The sequence below is a fragment of the Cetorhinus maximus genome, chromosome 20 (assembly GCF_964194155.1).
Source record: "Cetorhinus maximus chromosome 20, sCetMax3.hap1.1, whole genome shotgun sequence".
NCBI lineage: Eukaryota > Metazoa > Chordata > Chondrichthyes > Lamniformes > Cetorhinidae > Cetorhinus > Cetorhinus maximus.
This window is the reverse complement of record NC_135898.1, coordinates 63,708,476-63,728,785: the sequence shown is the minus strand read 5'-3', so window position 1 is coordinate 63,728,785 and position 20,310 is coordinate 63,708,476. Positions and strand designations below refer to the sequence as shown.

Sequence of the window (20,310 nt, the reverse complement as noted above, 5' to 3'; positions counted from 1 at the left end):
TGGCTAAAAATGTTCTCCTGGATGCAACTTAAGAATTTTGCTCCCTCCATACCTTGCACACTAAAACTATCCCAGTTAATATTTGGGAGTTAAAATTCCCTACTATTACTGCCTTATTATTCTTACACTTCTCTGAAATTTGATTACATATTTGATCCTCTATCTCTCCCTGGCTCTTTGGGAGCCTATGGTACACACCCAGCAGTGTGTTTGCCTTTTTTGTGACTTTTACTTTACCCATATGGCCTCATTTGATGATCCTTCCAAGATATCATCCCTCCTCACTGCTATAATTGATTCCTTGATCAATATTGTGACCCCCCCCCCCCCCACCCTCCCTTCTATCTGCCTCTATCTCACCTGAATACCCTATATCCAGGAATGTTGATCTGTCAATCCTGCCCTTTTAGCCAAATCTCGGTCGTAGCTATGATATCATACTCCCATGTGCCTATCTGTGCCCTCAGCTCGTCTATCTTATTCCTCAGGCTCCTTGCATTAAAATATATTCCATTTAGCCTTGCTAAGCTCACTCCTTTCCTATGTAGCCTATGTTTCCTCTGCCTTCCAGACTCACTTACACGCGTTTTAACTCCTCTCAGCTTCTCTTCCCTCTGAACCACTTTTCAGGACCCCATCCCCTGCCAATTTAGTTTAAATTGACCCCAAAGGCAATAGCAAACCTCGTTCCGAAAAGTATTGAGGTAACTTTGGAGTCCGTTCAATGTCACTGCCTTGACTGCACTATGGGGTGTTGAGGACCGACCATCACGAGCTTCTAACTGGAGAGTCCTACAAATCTCAGTCCTGGATGCCCTTAGCGTTGCTGTGAGGCTGTGATCTGTCATTTTGGACACCCCAACCAGGTTAAACATCATTCCTGCATTGATCCTGCAGAGCCCTGTGAGAGCTCTTGATGCAACACATACAGAGCCTCTCAGTCCTCTGCATGGTCCAGCAGACAGGCTCATTCTACTCACTCTCACCTCATGGGACAATATCTCGATCCTTTAATGATGTTCAGTACACTTTGGTTGCAATCACTTTATGCAAGGTCTATTCCCACCCTTGATAAAGAGATGAGCAGGCCGAACAATTCTCCATGTGAGGTCTCACAAAGGCTGCAGTCAACTGAGCACACATCTCTTTAATCCTACATGCAATCTCTCATGCAGTCGAGGCTAACTTACCCGTTGCCAACTACATTTGAACAGAGACAACCAGGAACGATTGGACATGCACACCTCATCGTTCTCCTAACATGTAGGGAAGCCTCTGGTTTTCTATTGTTCAGACCATAGTGGAGAGCTTCACTCTTTTAACCCTCAAACTGACTCTACAGTGTTCCTTGCCACTCTCACAGCCTATTTAACTCCCCTTGAGGACTCTTTGCATCCACCTCACATTTCACATCGGGGCAACAGCAGCAGGAGATACAATGACTTCGCTGCATACTTGGTGCAGGCATCATTCTCGGAACTCAGAACATGGAGTGTTGCAAATGATGGATTGCTTGAGACATGCCCTGGCTGCGCATACTCAAATGATGGCCAGTGCTTACACATCCTCACATTGGAATATGATCGCAATGTTGATAAGATTTGTTTGGTAATACAGAACTTGAGTTTTTCTGGATAAAGAGACGTGCTGTCTAAGCTTTTCATCTTGCACTCATCAGGACAGATCACAAGATGACCAACAGGAAAGGAAACAACAATTTATACTGCATGAGAAGAGAGTGCTGATTGGTTAATAACTGGACTCTGGCAGAGGCATTGCTGTGGAGAATGCAGCAGGGAACAGTTAACTGCCAAGCTATTGTTCAAATTCAAACTAGGCCAGGCCGACTCTGATTGGTCAAGGTATTGCCATGGAGAATGACCCAGGGAATAGTTGTGCGTCAAGCTTTTGTTTAGTTGAAAAAGGCACAATGTGTGGACATGCTCCTTCTATCTACAAAGGATGAGGCCCTGTGCATGAATATATGTGGCTTCCAGCATGCGTAAGTGAGCCACCCTGCGAGCATGACTGATAATCTTAAATTGGTTGTCGGTGTAATTCTTAGCACATTCAGGATTGTTTAGCAAGTGTTGTCCAATCGTGGAATGACATCTAATGTTGGACACTGTTTTGAGTTTTGCAAACACAGGCTGGTTGGGTACAGTTAGTACTTTACCTGTTGTGAACAGCCGAAGGTATGTGCTGCTTGATATGATCCGCCAGTTGTTGGGACATACGGCTGACATACCTGGCATCACACTGGCACTGAAATTCATCTACTACATTACTCATTTGTGTGATAGACAGAATGTCTTTTTGGCTTGACAGCAGCATTCTGTTGGTGAAGAATACTACTCGCGTTGCTATGGCTGAGCTAGCTTCACCTGTTGCTTAAGTTTTTGAAACACCTTATTCTTCCAGGGTAATCTGAGGTAGACTGGGCATGAGAAGAGAGTGCTGATTGGTTGGGCTTTTGATTACATGCTGTTGGTAAGTCCAGCATTCCAAACATGTGCTGCTTATTCAACAATTACTAACTATTAAACACAGTGAATAGATCAGTTTGAGATACATTGTGATGCTTGAGAAGATGTAGCATGTGAAGTCCTCCATTTGTTCTCTTAAGCATTTCATGTACTTGTTAATCCCATTTGAAATGACTTTGAATGTAGATTCCAAATAATTTAATGCACACATGTTGTGCAATATCAGCATTATCCAAGTTGCTGAGAGGGAGACCTGGAGGCTGTTCAGGTGAACGTAAAAGATTACACTGTTCGAAAAAGAGCATGAAGTTATTTCAGTTTCTTCAAAAGTACTAAAACAATAGATTAGCTATTTATCTCATTGATGTTTGTGGAATCTTGCTGTGCACAAGTTGACTGCTGCACTTGTTCACATAATGATATTGAGTGCTATTCTAAAGTAATTCATTGACCTAGAAGCATTTGAGATATTCCAAGGATGTGAAAGGCACTATATAAATGCAAATTTTTTCTCCTTTTTATTGATATCTAGTTACCTGAAGAATAATGTACCACCGATGAATACCACATGCTTGTCAATCATAACCCTGACAGCACAGTGCAAGGTGGGGCTGGGCTCCAGCTTTTCCTGATTGTGAAGAACAGATCAAGAACAAATCCTCGGTGGGAATCCATTTTTTTCCCAATTAACCTTACAATTGATGCAAGCATGCTACAAAAGTAAAAAGGGAAGATTTTAGTTCAGAGGTTATAGTCAACAAAAATATAAAAATGCTTAATTGGACAGAAGTGTGCCGTGCATGTTGGACCTGTGCTAACCTCACCCTATTAAATAAACAAGAACCTATTGATGGAGCACAATAATGTTGGGCAAGCATTTTGAAGGTTAACAAACTCAAGGGTCCAAGTCCAGTTCTAACTGGTTAGGTTGCAATCCGATGTATTTTTTACTTTGCTGATGAACAATTAGATATTCTGTTTAATCCTATAAACCAGAGATTCCATCTGGAAATGTTCCTCCATGACTCTGCTGTAGCTATCCTTTTGAAGTTATGGGCTTGTGGATTTTCTTCTTGAGGGCCAATGAATTTCCTTTTGACATTTACCTGATTGCAGCAGAGCCTGCAGAATCCAGGTTTTTGTGACGGAGTTGGGCATAAATGTCATTGGGAACTTTCAACGGGAAAACTTAACTGAACATGGACTAGAAGGAAGTGCGCCTGCAGAGCTCAGTGAGTAAATACCTCAACTAATGTGGAACTGAAACATATCGACCAAGGTGGAACCTGTAGATATTTGGCATCTGTCTTCACTGTAGAAGATACAAATAACGTCCTAGAAATAAGTGTGCGTCAAGAGATGAAAGTGGTGGGGGGGAGAAACTAAAACAATTACAATCACCAAGGACAGGGTACTGAAAAAACTATTAGAACTAAAAGCTGACAAGTCCCCAGGTCCTGATGGATTTCAGAGAAGTAGCTGCTGAGATAGTAGCTCCATTGGTTTTAATTTTCCAAAATTTCCAGATTCTGAAAAGGTCGCATTAGATTGGAAAATAGCAAATGTAACTCCTCTATTCAAGATAAGAGGGAGACAGAAAGCAGGAAACTATAGACCAGTTAGCTTAATATTTGTCAGAGGGAAAATGCTGGAATCTATTATTAAGGAGGTTATGGCGGGGCACTTAGAAAATCTCAATGCAATCAGGCAGAGTCAACATGGTTTTGTGAAAAGGAAATTATGTTTGACTAATTTATTAGAGCTCTTTGAGGAAGTAACAAACAACATGGATAAAGATGAACCTGTGGATACGGTGTACTTAAATTTCCAAAAGGCATTTGACACGGTGCCACATAAAAGGTGACTACACAAGATAAGATTACAAGATGTAGGGGGGTGTAACATATTAGCATACATAGAGGATTGATCAGCTAACAGGAAACAGAGAGTAGGCTTAAATGGGTCATTTTTGGGTTGGCAAGATGTAACGAGTGGAGTGCCACAGGGATCAGTGCAGTGGGGCCTCAGCTATTTACGTTCAGTCCCGTCATCCAAGTCATTGATATAGATGGTATGGTTGTTAAATTTGCTGATGACATGAAGGTAGGTAGGAAAGTAAGTTGTGAAGAGGACATGAGTCTGCAAAGGGATATGGATAGGTTAAGTGAGTGGGTAAAAAATTTGGCAGATGGAGTATCAAGTGGAAAAATATGAACTTATCCACTTTGGCAGGAAGAATAAAAAAGCAGCCTATTATTTAACTAGAGAGAAATTGCAGAGCTCCAAGGTACAGAGGGACCTGGGTGTCCTGGTACATGAATCACAAGAAGTTAGTTTGCAGCTCCAGCAAGTGATTAGGAAGGTAATTGGAATGTTGTAATTTATTGCAAGGGGAATGGAATATAAAAGTAGGGATGTTGTTTTGCTGCAGTTGAACGGGACATTGATGGGACCACATCTAGAGTACAGTGTAAAGTTGTGGTCTCCTTATTTAAGAAAGGACATTAATTACATTAGAAGCAGTTCAGAGAAGGTTCACTCAATTGATTCCTGGAATGACGGGGTTATCCTATGAGGAAAGGTTGGACAGTTTGGGCCTGTATCTATTGGAGTTTAGAAGAATGAGAGGCGATCTTATTGAAACATATAAGATCCTGAGGGGACTTGACATGGTGGATGCTGAGAGGATGCTTTCCCTTGAGGGAGAGACTAAAACTAGGGGGCACAGCTTAAAAAAATAAGGGGTCTTCCATTTAAAAAGGAGATGAGGAGAAATGTTTTCTCTGAGGGTCATGAGTCAGGGGAGCTCTGTTCCCCAGAGAGTGGTGGAGGCAGCGTCATTGAATATTTTTAAAGCTGAGTTAGATAGATTTTTGATTGACAAGGGAGTCAACTAATTTATTAGAGCCCTTCGAGGAAGTAACAAGTAACAGGGATAAAGGTGAACCTGTGGATACGGTGTACTTAAATTTCCAGAAGGCATTTGACATGGTGCCACATAAAAGGTGACTATACAAGATAAGATTACATGGTGTAGGGGAGTGGTAACATACTAGCATACATAGAGGATTAATTAGGTAACACAAAACAAAGAGTAGGCTTAAATGGGTCATTTTTGGGTTGGCAAAATGTAACGAGTGGAGTGCCACAGGGATCAGTGCAGTGCAGTGGAACCCCAGCTCCAGGTAACCAGGAATCGGAAGGAACGTGGAGTTGAGGCCACAAGCAGCTCAGCTATGTTTTTACTGATCGGTGGAGCAGGTTCGAGGGGCTGAATGTCCTACTCCTGCCCCTAATTCATATGTTCCTATGTTCGTATGATTGTTATCCAGTGACCCCACCAGGAAATAAAATGGATTTATGGATGTAATTTCAGGATAAGATCAAGTTCAGCTATAGTGTCCCTCTGTTATGAAATTACCTGCTAATGTATGTTGTTCAAGCTATGTGAATTGGGAGATTGTGCGGGCTCCCCTTGACACTCTATTCCAACATGTGCTACCACTTCATGAGAAAAAGGAAGAATTTTGCAGAGGAAATATAGCCAGAAAATCATCCTTTGCCTTAAAACCTTGAGGATTCAAACACTAATTGGGAGCTCTCATTCAGATTTAATATGGCTGAATATTACTTCTACATTATTTTTCTCAGTTATTATTTCAAAGTTACAATATTTTAAAAATTCATTCTCAGGATATGTGTTGCTGTCAAGGCTAGTATTTATTGCCTATTTCTAATTACCCTAAAAAAGTGGGCCATCCTCTCTTTGGTGCAGCTGAGTGGCTTGTAACTGCCCCGAGAAGTGGCCTAGCAAAACAGTTGTGTTGGTATGGGGCTGGAATCATGTACGGGTCAGACTAGGTAAGAGCAGCATGTCTCCCTCGCAAAGCACCTTGGTGAACCAATTGGGTTTTTATTATAAGCCCACAGCTTTATTATGGTCACTTTTACTGATATCCGCATTTTATTTTCAGATTTAAACTGAATTCAGACTCTCATGCCACAGCAGAATTTGAACTCCCATTTGCTGGATTTTGGTCCAGAGTCTCTGGATTGCTAGTCCAGTAACATAACCACTGCACTAGTGTACCTTACAGTTGAACTTCTGTCTCTACGTGCCTGCCCATATCTAGTTCACGTTTTATTTCTACAAAATTAGAGTCAATTAGAACCTGGGATCTTCAAATTTAATCCATTTTGAGCTATTGTAGGGGATAACTTCTAACCCGAACAAGCAGTGTAAACCAAAAATTCATTAGTTAAAATTTAACCCATGGGGCACATTAATATTTGAGTACACTTTGAATAACGTTGTGTTACAGTAATTGCAAAGTTTCTAGACTGTAATTTAGAATGGAGCTGAGAAATGCAAGAACGGAGGAGATTGTGTAGGGGAACAGTCCCACCTAAGCTAATTCACCAAACTAGTTACAAGCATGACGATATGACAACTTAAGTAAAGTTTGAAAACCAATGCCTCTAAAGCCAAAAGTTTCAAACAGGCATTCTCTTAAACTGTAGAAGTGATGTTTTGTTTTACGCCTATACCTGGAAATTATTGGGTGTTGTGCCTGTTTTCCAGGTGAAAAACAGCCATCTAAGTTTACATTATGATGAGCGGCATTCTGTAGCAAAAATGTGCTCTATAAAGTGTTACAACCCCTGTGGAGAAATCATTAACCAAAATAGCCACATTTACAGCATTGTTGCATGTGAGCAAGATTATGTGGTGGCTATGCTACTACACCAGTAAACTAGAGGCCTAGTTTAATACTAAGATAAAAGCAAAAAAGGTATCAAAGTAGATATGGACTAATCATTAAAAGAAACTGATTGATGCTGTAGCTACTGAGCATGGCAGGTTTAGTTAAAGCAGATATGCACTCAGTAAATGGCAAAGTACTGCCAGCATGTAGCAAAGTGAATCATTTTTGATGGCATGCAATTATTCATTAGCTTCTCAGCGGATGGCTTTTCAGTGTTGTGCCTTTGCCTCTGCAGAAACATTTGTAAAGACAAACATTCTTAATGAAAAAGCTGACTGGGACAGAACTGGTGCAGATAGAGGATTTGATTAAAGTGGCAGGATTTCCTTATTTTGTCTGGCCCAATATTTATCTTGTATTCAAATTTTTTTTTATAGAAGGTGGTCCGGTAGAACCATGAAGTGTGTAACCTTGCTCCAGGGAATTAGCTCGTTCAGATGCATAGGCCCTATCTCTGCCATTCCTTCAGTTCCTGCTAATGGATTACATTCTATACGCTGTTCTGCTGATTGTCTCTCTGTGCTGGTATAATGTAGAGCTGGGCTACTTTGCAGCCCATCTGTGCACCAATATGGCAAGTTCATAACTGATGGTATTCCTATCATAGGATATATAACATATCTGGTCCATTTTTATAGCTATAGAACCATCTACAGCAGTTCAGTGTGTAATAATTGATCAATGCATTTGTTTTATGATAGCAATTGGCCTTATGGTCACAGAATTTTCTTTTTGGTTGTTTTGGAGGCTCGATAAGTCAAAATATCAGAAGACTGTAACATGTACATTTGGCAAACTGTTAAATGCAGTCAGTTAATTAGTACAGCAAAAATTCCCAGCACATATTTGAGATCTATCTTGGCAGGGTCTGATGCAGTAGACATAGTGGATGCCTCTGCTGGACATTTTTAAATTAACATTAACAAGTATTGACAAATTGAAAATAAATCACACTAATCTACTGCCTGATCCTTAAGTTTATTTTTAACTGCAAGGTCTTAAGTCTAGGTGGTTCAGGCATGTTAATGATCTGTGGTCACTTTGTTGCTATGCTGTTGTACTTGTTTTAGATAAGATACTCAATTGTCATTCTCATTCAATATGTACGTTTTTTCCATTTCCCCTTCAATCATTAATTACCTCAGTTCGCCTCATGAATTGTCCTTTCAACTGCAAAAGTGCCCAAATGAACTGCAGCCTCTTTGAAACTCCAAACATACACAAATCAAAAGTACAGTCGCTGTAGGAGAACCCAGACGTAGTGTTAGCTTTTTTTCCCCCAGATATGAATCCTCCCATCTATTGATCTGGCTGAGAACAGATATAATCTGTCATTTATGTGGTTAGCAGATTTGAGTGTTCGCGACCTCTGGGATTCTTAACTACTTACAACAGAACATCTTAACTGCTGGCCATTGTTCAAACTTCCGTTAGTATTTCCTTTTAAAGTAACAATACTTTTTGTCAGCATGTCTATCTTGGTCTGTGCCAGTTCTGGCACTGTTTTCATTATTGTTACATCCTGTAGGAAATATCTACATTTTCCTCAGTTTCTATTCATTGATTCATTTGAATTTGCTACTATTTGGGCATGTTATTTGGGCATGCAGCTGTCAAACTCTAGGCCACTGTACATAAGCAGGGTTTAATCTCAACAACAGAGAATCATAGAAATTTCCATCAGTGGCAATACTCCAGGAAAAAGAACTAGACAGAGTCAAATACTCTAGATCAAATGCTAGCGATACTGACTGTTCCATTAGTTTCTGGCTATTGAGCTGGCGGTCTCGCTGAAGTGGAAAGAGACATTTTAATTCAGCAACACTGTAAGTATGTTATTCAAATTAACAATTAATGATAATTTAAACCTTGCATAATTGTCCACATTTTGATGCTTTCTTGACCATATATGACCATTTCCATTGTCAAAAGGATTACGCTCTTCTCTCATTACTCTGATTTTTTTTGAGGCACTCAGACCAATTCTGTTTCTTAGTAAAGCAATGTGTCTGTTCTTTCTACAACATATCGATCCTGATATTTGCTCACTGTGCAGCCAAAGCATTTAGTCACAGTAAAATTATTGACAATAAATATCGCACTGATTAAACACACTTTGGCATCTTAATTAATAGTTTTTTAAATGTGTGTTATTCCTTCATCTTCATAAACAGTAAATTATTAGGTTTAATTTGTACTATCATGGTATAGTACCATACAATTTTTGTTTTTTTATTTATTTCCAAAACATTATTTCCATGGTCTTTCAGATAATACTTAAGTGTGTTATTTGTGATGCTGCACCATGTTGGATTATCTTTTGTGATCAACGAAAGGTTTATAAGTAAATTTACTAGCTTCACATCTTAATGACTTCCACTGTGACAGTTTTAAATATTCCTAACTAGTACAGCATAGTTATTAATACTCAGTTGATATCAACAGTAAATCAGGAAAGCAATCTTATCCAGTGAAGTTAATAGGTTTAGGTGTTTTACTTTAATGGTAAGTGACAGGCTGGAAACACCAGAGTCAACGCTGATATTGCCAGCTGATCATTTGACTGAACTTTTATAGTTTCTCTTAATTGGAAGTTGTAGGCACAAAGGAACCATTTGTTATGCATTTTTAATATGTAGTTAATGTGTTTGATACTAACCATCCTGCATAGTAAGATGGAACTTTGGCAGGGACTGTCATGTGCACAACATTGTCAGCACTTTTCAAGTATTTCAGTATTGTAGTATATCTTGCTGTCAGGAGTACGGCACCGATGCAACTGTGCATTATATGATGAGTTGTGCTGCGGAGCTCCTAGTATCTGCTGTACACTTAGCAGGGGCTTAGACCCACATTGCATATTGTCTAATGACCAATTAGTGATGACTGTCCTGAGTGGTGGTGTGAGGGTTCAGTTAAGGGGTGAAGCAGAGTTTCTTTGGGGTCAGATTGGATCTGAGTTGTCATGCCTGGCAATGGGAGATTGGAACAGAGATGATCATTAATGGGCCACTATAATGACAAAATAAAAGCATCAACCTATTTTGTAAACAGTTATAAAACAAAATATAAAAATGATCACCATTGACAGAGAGCCAAATTCCTCACATTTGTAAATGGGCGAACATTTGTGGTTATTTTTCAGTTTAAAAATGAATCCTATTTATTTTGTTACTGACTGCATAAACTTAGCTGGGCAGTGCATTACTCACTGTGCCCATTTGTACCCTAGTGGAGTGAATTCTGTCCCTTTTGTTTCTTCCATGGAGTGTTTGACCTCTGCTGTGCTCTTAAACGCTGCAAATTCCAGATTACGTTCTGGCAATTTTCCCTCGTGAGATGATGAGAGGATTTTCGTCTTATAGTAATGATGTGCACTGAATCTTCACTCAGCATGATTTAGGTTGCTAAATTTGACTTTGCATATAAAATAAATACCACGATTACGTCACTAAACCAATAGGGCACAGGAACATTTCCGCTGTTAGACTGAAAGAATCCTTTTAGTTCTAATTCTTTGCTTATTCAGTTTGAAATTTCTATTTTGTCAACATTCCCACTCGCATGCAATTTGTTTCCAGCTGTATTCACTGGATTAGTATCTCATCAAGATGGATTTGAATTGTGCTGACAGTGAGGGATTTTCAGGGCTTTTTTTACCTCTGTAATTTCCCCTCCCCCTGGCCTATTGCCGGAAAACACAAAGGCCCTCCACTTATAAATACACTTCCTAAAAAATGCAAAAAACACTTAAATAATTCGATAGCAAATTGTTCAGTGGTCCAATCAAGCATATGAGTAATGTACAGTCTTGGAATGAGCTCGATTGATGTCACAAAGAGCAAAGGCTTTACTGGTTTAATTTAGTACTTAATCCGTGCGCCCTGCCATACCAGTTGCCCACACAAGCAGTGTCCCAAGCAAGAAAGGATAAATGTGTGGATTAAAGGAAGCTACCCTTTCCATCTGCAAGCAGACACACAAAGAGGACCTTTCATTCGGTCGTTGTGAAATGAGAATTGATAACAAGGTGCGTTGTGTTTTGTTTCTACTGATGTTTCTGTGGATTAATAATTCAAGCAGTACTTTGTAATAGAAACCTCCAGTTGCTTAGTTCTGCAGTCCCAGTGGGGGCTCAGGTGAAACCAGCCTGCTTTGTTTCATGTTTTTGTAACCAGAGGTCCCGCCTCTTTAACTAAGCTGAAGTCATTTTATTCCAATGCCTGTCCCTAGCAAGCATACAACTGTTGGCCGCTCTCAGAGCTGGGACTCTAGTGGATGGTACGAAGACAACTGGGACAACGACAGTGTAGACGAATACCAAAGGTCTCCCAGGAGAAGAAATTCATTAAACTACTGCGGTGAAATTGTTTGCGACGACCCACATAGCATCAGAGTTCATGGCAACGACTTTACAGGGGAAAATGAACATAATTACGAATGTTACATTTATCCAGACTCTGGGATTGACCGTGGTTACTCCAATCGGTATGATCGCAGACCTGTGAGGAAAAGTTCTCTGCCTGAATTCTCTCATTCCTACGAAAAACAGGCCGTAATGTCTGGACGCAGCTCAGTGCCTCCTCAGGATTACTATTCAGAGCCTGCTTTGGGTGTTAGGCCCTCTGAAGAGGCACGGTTTTATAGGGATCATATGCTTAACAGATCACCACAGAATTATGGGATGTCAGGAGGGAGGATGTCATGGGACCACTTGCAAGGGAGGCCTCCTCCACGTCCTGAAATAAACCGTATGTATCATGATCCTTCCGGTAAGCTGATTCTCGATGGACAAAAAATACGTAGTCGGGATCCTTCTCCTGCTAGGTATGGTGCTGAAACGCCTCTCCCTCGTTACGGAGCAGAGCCACCATCTCTCACTAATAAGCAGATGTACAGTGACACCACTGGTCGACCACTGGACTCCACAGGTTCCCGACAGGTTGCTCCAACATGTTTAGTTGTGGATCCTGCCACTGGATCTCGATGTGAGAACACTTTGGATAGAATGATGTCTCCTGGCACATTAAACCACGCTCCTAGACAAGGAATGGCAACAAGAATGATGTCTGATTATAGCACACAGAGAGATGGTTTGATTTCAAAGCCAGTTTATGATGGTTATGAGAATGCTATGATAGCTCGCGGCCACTTCCCTGCAGGAATACCTGGACATGACAACAAAGCTGAATTTCTGGCACTGTTGCGTTCAGAGGGGTTATCTGAAAGTACAATTGCTGCCTTACTGCAACAAGGTTTTGATTCAACAAACTTCCTCGCCATGTTAGAAGAAAATGATATTAAGTCTGTGGCTTCGAATCTGGGTCAGGCACGGTTGCTGTTACGGCTTGTCCAGAGTTGCAAAGCGGACATGCAGTTACGACAAGAGCTGCAAAGCACCAGTGCTCGTACGAGAACACGTTCAAACAGCTTCAGTCACAGGAGTGAACTAATGCGTAATGACTACGGAGTCCAGCCAGGAGTGGCCCCTGCAATGGATAATTCTGCTGTTCAGCAGCTACCAATGGCACTGCAACCAATGTCACCCAGGCTTGCTGAAATGAACCGCCGTCCATCTAGTGCCCCATCCCAGCATCTCCTAGAAACAGCTACCTATGGTTCATCTGGGCCTGGAAGACTGGGGAATCATTTTTCAAGCTTCCCAGGCTACAGCAACCCTGTTGGGCTGCAAAATCTGCGATCAGGGCCTATCTACACTGCTCAGTCTGGAATAGCAATGAATACCATACCGGCTACTCCAAATTCAGGTCCCAAAACCGCCTATTCTACCACCTACACTGTACCCATAGAACTAATGACGAGGGAGCGCAGCATGGCTCATTCTCCATTACACAGCCCTCACAGTAGTCCTCAGATTCTCCGAAAGCCAGGAGGACAAATGGAATCTACACTGGTACCCACGAGCTCAGCTTACAGGCTGGCAAATACTGCAAACCAGAAAGTGACCAGACGTACAGGACCACCAATCATTGTCTCCACAATGGCATCACCTGAACCAAGTAATGCATTTTTTTACATTTTAACTTTATGTGTGATATGTGTGCTTGAGAGTTCTACTTAAACGGAGTTATCTGCAATAGTTTTCCTTGTCCCCTGTGAACAGAATCTAAAAATACCCCACAGAGACTGACTGCAAACATTCTTTGCACTTTATAGACTAATATTGTACTATTTTTGTTTTGCTGTTTTTGATGCACAACTTTTCAAAAATTATTAATGCATTGAAAATCTCTGTGTCCTGATGTCCAAACTCTTGATTATCTGAAATATTTTCTCTGGAGATGTTTAATCGATCAGAGATATTATGCACATCATGATAACATTAAGTTGGTTGCCTTCCTGTTAATGCAATTGCTTGTATCCAGGTAACTAGAAAGGAACCTTGTTCTGATCTCTAGTCACAATATTGTTGTATTGTACAGTTGGGTCTGTGGAGGAATCAGCGATCATCAAAATTACTGGGGATTTTTCTGTATAATATAAATTTATATTCTATATGACAACCCTTAACTTTTGGTACCTGTCACTCTTTATAATAGAGAGGCAATAGAACATCAATTATCTCGCTAGTATTCGCTTACTATATTACCTATGAGGTTGCTGTGATAGATCCTTACACTTCAGAACTGTGGAATGTCTGAAAAGAATTAAAGGATGGATCAGTAATGGGCTATATAGTGAATCATAAAGTCAACATTTGGAAAAATTCTTGATTGTAGAGGATTGAAAGTTGTGTTTCAAATGATATTTTTGAATCAAATGCATTCTAAAATATATATTGAATGCATTATATATGAAAATAATGGATAGGGGCATCTAGCAGAACAGTAACTCATTTAATTCTCCCTCTGAGCTATTTTTATGCACTGGTTAATGCACTCATGTTAAATTCCTGTCTGGCCTTTCTTAATCCACGGTTAATAACTGTGGTAAAATAGCACAGATAGGAATTTGACTTCAAAGTATTAACCAGCGAACTAAAACTACCATACAGAGAAAACTAACCTGTGTAAGCATATTGATTCCAGTTTTGTGTGGAAGCCATCTTCACCAGATGTTAATCAGGACTCCCAAATTTATACTATTTCAGGTTGAACTGTTAAAAAAGCAATAAGGCATAGTTACCCATATCACTCCAGGAAATTGATTCTAGGTGAGCTAATTGAAGTGCAAGACTTTGACTCCCTGGTACAATATAGGTAGAGCCTATTTTAGCTATTTTGTCAATTGAAAATGAACAGAAAAACAATCACCTCTGATAGAGCTGACATTATGCAGGTCTGAAAAGTAGCAGAGCACTAGCTGTTGTTGACAATGACACACTGAAGAGGTGATAAGTTGTTACTCTGCCAGGGTTGAAGCTTTCTCCCAACGGTTTTCTCCATTCGACATTCGGAGAATTGGAATTCAAATAAGGAAATTATATCAAACACAGACGTGAACACTTTATAGTACTGCACAAGCCAGATGCTGCTTTTATGGATCGCACCTGCTTATGTATTACACCAAGATAATATTTCTGTGATTTCTGTGTGATTCTATAGCAGATTTCTGAGCTTCATTTTCCCTAATTATTCCAGTTAGTTCCATACTAGTGCTTCCCAAGATGATCTTAAACATAGCTGAGTGTACTTCCAGCCACACCCTTATGGCAATTACACGGCTATCAAATAGGCAATTTTTAAGTTACTGTATTATGCAGATTACATCTCAATAATTATGAAGTGACAGAATTGCAATACTTACCTCATAATATTCATATGAAAGAATTAAGTAAACTGACAGTTGATGGTGATACTGACACTTGCCACAAACCTAAAACTTCTATCACTTTCATCATTATAGATAGTTGTTTTTAATGGAATTGCATCATTCAGAGGGCAGAAGTGATTTCAAGGGTGTAACCCAAAGATATTTATTGATCTTTCAATTTTATTCTCTTATAAAGCTCTATTTCCACTGATTTTTAAAAAAATAAAACTAATAACAATGATAGTGGTTAACTGTGGTAACATAGCTGGAGAATTCTCATCAACAAGCAAATCCACAGCATAAAGGGCACTTACGCATTGAGGACTGAATTGGATGGCAGGCAGGAAATATACCAGTTGAATGCTAGATTGCCATGTCTTTGTATGGGATTGAAGACCAAAAAAGGATGTTGAGCTGTATTGGAACTAATAGAACTGCTGACCTTTGGGAGTGGCAGTGTGCAGTCCTATCACTACACTTATAGCCTATTACATGTAGAGAGGGTTCTATTGATCCAGGAAAAGCATTACCTAAAAAAACAAATTCTCTTCTGATATCACAGGCTGATTGACCTACATTTGCTTGCATCTTATGACTCCATATAGCATAGAATTTAGATCTTTGCAACTACCAGTTCACAGGGCTAAAACTTGATGATGGTTCTGTTTTAATCTTGGAAATGTGTATACAAGTGTCAGTAAGACTCTCCAAATAGCATTGCATCTAATGGAAAAGAAGGACCAAAGCTGGCCAGGAAACATTTAGCGAATACATCCATGCTAATTTATCTCAAGGCTGAAAAATGCTTCTGAACCAACTGGATTGCTCCCATCATAATAATTCCTAGCAATAAATTATTCGCAATGTGTTCTGGTAATGAAAAAGAATTGTTATTCTGATTTGATAAGTAAGCTACAAATATACATCACTGCATTATGAATTCAAATCAATCATTTTGAATGGAATAGAGGTTTGCCTAACCTTTTTCTGTAGTTATTAATAACTATTTTCAATGTCATTTAACATAATAAGAATTACTGAAGAAGTAAGGAGGGTTCAGAATGAGATCAGTTGTTTGTCAGTTTTTTGGTGAGTGGACATGAAGTTGGTACACCTTGTAGGAGTTACTCTGGCAGCAGTTGTGTGAACATCTATTTAATTGGACAGTATAGATCAGAATATCCAGCAAAATATTTAGATCTGCAGTTCTTGTAATCTGTTTGGATGGCCTTCACTACAAGCATAAGCCATTAGAAAGACTTGGTTAAGTTGTTGCAATGTACAGTGTGGACATAGCAGGTTGAGTTGTTAGAAGGTATGTGTTGTTACATGGCTCAGGGGAGCAAAAATGGTAGATTATTAAATTTTCAGGTGAGCTAAGAACATCTTTCCAAGCGATTGAGGGAGGAAACTCTGCATCTGGCCAGGCTAGTTAAGTTGGTAGTACATGTTACCCTTAAGCCCAGATTTTCATGCCTCTGTCAGCTTCTCATTGCTGTATAAACAAAGGCTCTAGAACTGAAAACATTGAAACTTTTGAAACAGGCTAAACAGAAGGCCATTGAGCCATCCTTTGGTTATGCAGCTTTGAGATAGAATCCTATTATGAATACTTGTCTGAGCTCCAAGCCCCACTAATGGAGTCAGCTCTGTAGGAATTGTTTATACAGCTGTGAACGGGACTGTGTGCTTTGTTTGATAGGCTTATGAACTGTTAAAAGGATTATGTGTCATTGAAGTGGTTTTTGAATGTCTGTTTATCTTGACAGCTTCATGAGCACTTATTAGGTTTAAGTCATTTTTCAAGAGGAGTTTGAGCAGATGTTTGTTTACCTTGATAGTTTCATGAGTATTTCTAATGTTATTATAGGGCTCATGAGTTCTGCCCATAGTGGATACTGGGCGAGTGATGATGGAGGTGCTTGGGGGATTGTGAGGGAGCATGGGAGATATGAAGGGTAATGAAGAAAGTATGGGGGGGAGATATGGGTGAGGGTTGTGGGATGTTGAGGGGTGAAGGCTAGGGGATCTTCCTGTCGTTTGCAATATTGGGAAGATGTCCCAGTGAACCGAGGCATTCCAGTCTGCCAGCCTTGGCATCCGTCTTCCTCTGTTCCCTCCTCAGGACTGCTTCCAGAGGTGGTAGCCCTGACTCAGCCCGCCACCCCACGATGAGCAAAGTGTAGACGGGCATTGCCGGGCAGGGGGCGGGACACGAGTTTGGGAAATGGCCTGACTTATAATTCCCGCCTCGAGGTTGCAAATCTGGGTTTTAATCTCTGGGTTGTGGAGTTGAGCCCCCTGGTGCACAATTGTGGCTTCAGTTTTCATGGGTTTCTTGCTACTGTTAGATCCACGGAGGGAAATAAGTTAAATGAAAAAGCCCAAGAGTGGAGAAGAAGGACTCTGAAATTGACTGTGGAAGTTAAGCAGAGTTAACTATCTCTGAAAGATGGAAGGGTAATCCAGCAAGATTTTTTTAAGAGCAGTTTGGCAGTGCACGCAAGCTTTTAAACAATGTGTCCATATGTTGTTTTATGTTTATAAGAGAACTTTCCGACCCACCTGTCGAATATGGTGTGGTAGGCAGTGCCAGCTTCTTGCACTCTGAATATACTCTGAGCAATTATTTCATCTTAGGTCAGAAAACCAATTTGTGTTTAAAAACTAAAACATTTGTTATGTAAAACGTGAAAACCTCTATACTTCTGAGTTGTGATTACCGCTGACAGCTGGCTGTCCTCCAATGTTAGAACGAAGTGTGTTGATGATTCCATTGCTGTCAATCTTTGAACAACACTGTGAAGAATTTTCAGGGGACTCTTGCCGTTGATGACTCTGTGATTTAACTGATCATCAATAATAGCCAGGTGGGTTAGATTTTCCTCGGTTAAAACCTCAGGAAGCCTATCAGCAGATCCCACCCACTACCTGCCCAATAGCCTGGCGGTCAACCTTGAGGCTCTGTCTCTTTACCATTTGGCTGGTGGGCTGTAAGTGGAAAAATTATGCCCTGGGGCCACCATATTGGGCAGCCTGGCTGGCAGGCAAGTCACCCAAGTTTCTGCCAGGAAATTAAGGCTATAGTTGACCCCAATATTTCTTGCAAAGACAAAAATCTCTCTTCTCTTGCCTCAAAATCTCCTTTTTTTGCTTAGAGGCTTATTGAGCCTGAATCGTCCTTAAGATTGTTTTATTGATGCCTGCTATGTGCCTGGCAGGTTGTATCATTGGAATCATTTGTCCTTGGGCTCCTATCAATTTATAAGTCAAACTGGTTGGGAGTGGCCGTTAACACAAGAACCCTTTGTGTACGCTAGGAAATCACCTGCTGCGCATTCTACCGTTGATGGAGCAAATCCGCTTATCTGAAGGGTGGAGGCTTTAAAGAGTCAAAGATTTTTTAAAAAATTATTTGAAACTTTTATTATGTGATTTATGGAACTCCATAATATAATCAGCTATAAAAAGTTTCCTAGGAAAGCCGAGCCTTTGTTTTGAGGGTGTTTTCTTCCAGCTTCCTGATGATTTGTAAAACTAAATAATGTTGATCTTGTAGTTCTGGTATACGAGAGAGATTTCGCACTGGAATAAAGACTCTGCTTGTTGACAAGTTCTTCATCTCATTTCCTGGCTGTTTCAAGTTTCCAGTTTTGCCTCCTCTCCCCAACCCCCACCCCGCCATCCCTCATCGATCTGTTTATTTTTGATCTGATAATATAATCATTTCCTGTCCCTTGACATAGACTCTTTGTGGGTGTGCATTTTATATTATTGTCGTCTTATTACAGCAGTCAGTAGCAAGAATTTCCTGGTCAAAGACAACTTAATCAGAACCTCCAGAAAAATGCAGTAATTATAAGCGCCATCAAAAAGGAATATAGGAAAAGGAAGGGGCCATTCAGTTCCTTGAGCCTGTCCCACTAGCCATGTAGACCATGGGTGATCTGAACCCCTGCTCCATATGCCCAGCTTTGCTTCATATCCTATCATACCCTTATCTAACAAATGTTCAATATCAGATAGAATAGAATGTTCTAGATAGAATATTCAACTGACTAGCCTCAACAGCTTTTTGAGGGAGGGAGTTTCAGATTTCCACCACCCTTTAATGTCAGGAAGAACTTCTTCACACATTCTTGAATGGCTTGTCCTAATTTTGTCATTGCCCTTGTTCTGTACACCCACACCAGAGGCTGTAGTTTTGACTGCCCTCCTTAGGTGCATAACTCACCTCCTGACTCCCCAAAGTCCACCCACCATCTGCAAAGCACAAGTCAGGAGTGTGATGGAATACTCTCCATTTGCCTGGATGAGTGCAGCTTCAACAACACTCAGGAAACTTGAAACCATCCGGGTCAAAACAGCCCACTTGACCGGCACCCCATCCACCACCTCCAACATTCACTCCCTCTGCCACCGGTGCACAATGGTGGCAGTGCGTACCATCTACAAGATGCTCTGCAGCAACTACCAAGGTTCCTTCGACAGCACCTTCCAAATATATGACCTCTACCACCTAGAAGGACAAGGGCAGCAGATGCATGGGAACACCGCCACCTCCAAGTTCCCGTCTAAATCACACACCACTTTGACTTGGAAATATATCACCTTCGCTGTTGCTGGGTCAAAATCCTGGAACTCCCTCCCAAAGAGCACTGTGGGTGTACCTACACCACATGGACTACACCACCTTCTCAAGGACAATTAGGGATAGGCAATAAAAATGCTGACCTAGCGTGTGATGCCCATGTCCCGTGAACGAATTTTAAAAATGAAACCCTTTAATTATCTTAAATTCCTCAATTGGATCCCTCTTAAACTTTGATACTCTTCATTTCAGTGATTCCATTGCAATATGGTTTATCTTGAATATGTTTCAGAGAAAATTATGCTGGATTGCAGATCCATGTTTTTTTGTAGTAGAAGGAGGGAAAGTAGGTCAATGGAGAAACATTACTTAATAGATTATACTAGATTATCACTTAAATCTTGTTTCTGGTCATAACATTGGAATGTAGGAACAGGAGTAGGCCATTGAGCCTATTTCATCATTCATTGGGATCATGGCTGATGTGAATCCTAATGTCATTCATTTGCCTTGGCTCCATATCTCCTAATACCCTTTATTTAAACATAAATCTATCAATCTCAAATTTAAAGTTATTAATTGAACCAGTATTGACTGCTATTTGTGGGAGAGTATACCACTCTTCGCATGAAGCAGTGTTTCCTAACTTCTCTCCTGAATGGCCTGGCTCTGATTTTAAAGCAATATCCCCTTG

At 40.4% G+C, this 20,310-nt stretch overlaps 1 protein-coding gene across 8 annotated transcripts in view; it reads left to right on the top strand.

Moving 5' to 3' along the window:
- The window catches only part of LOC144694436 (C-terminal-binding protein 2), a 312,875-nt gene that overhangs the window by 153,203 nt on the left and 139,362 nt on the right, over nt 1-20,310 (top strand). The window contains exon 1 of one of the 8 annotated variants that reach the window (XM_078564839.1): nt 11,419-13,272. The exons of 5 other annotated variants lie outside the window; for them this stretch is intronic. In XM_078564839.1, coding sequence (XP_078420965.1) covers nt 11,472-13,272 — 1,801 coding nt within the window. In that variant the 5' untranslated portion in view covers nt 11,419-11,471. Of the gene's footprint in view, nt 1-11,418; nt 13,273-20,310 lie in introns of those variants that run through there. 2 more of the 8 variants (XM_078564838.1, XM_078564837.1) reach the window with 2 other exon arrangements.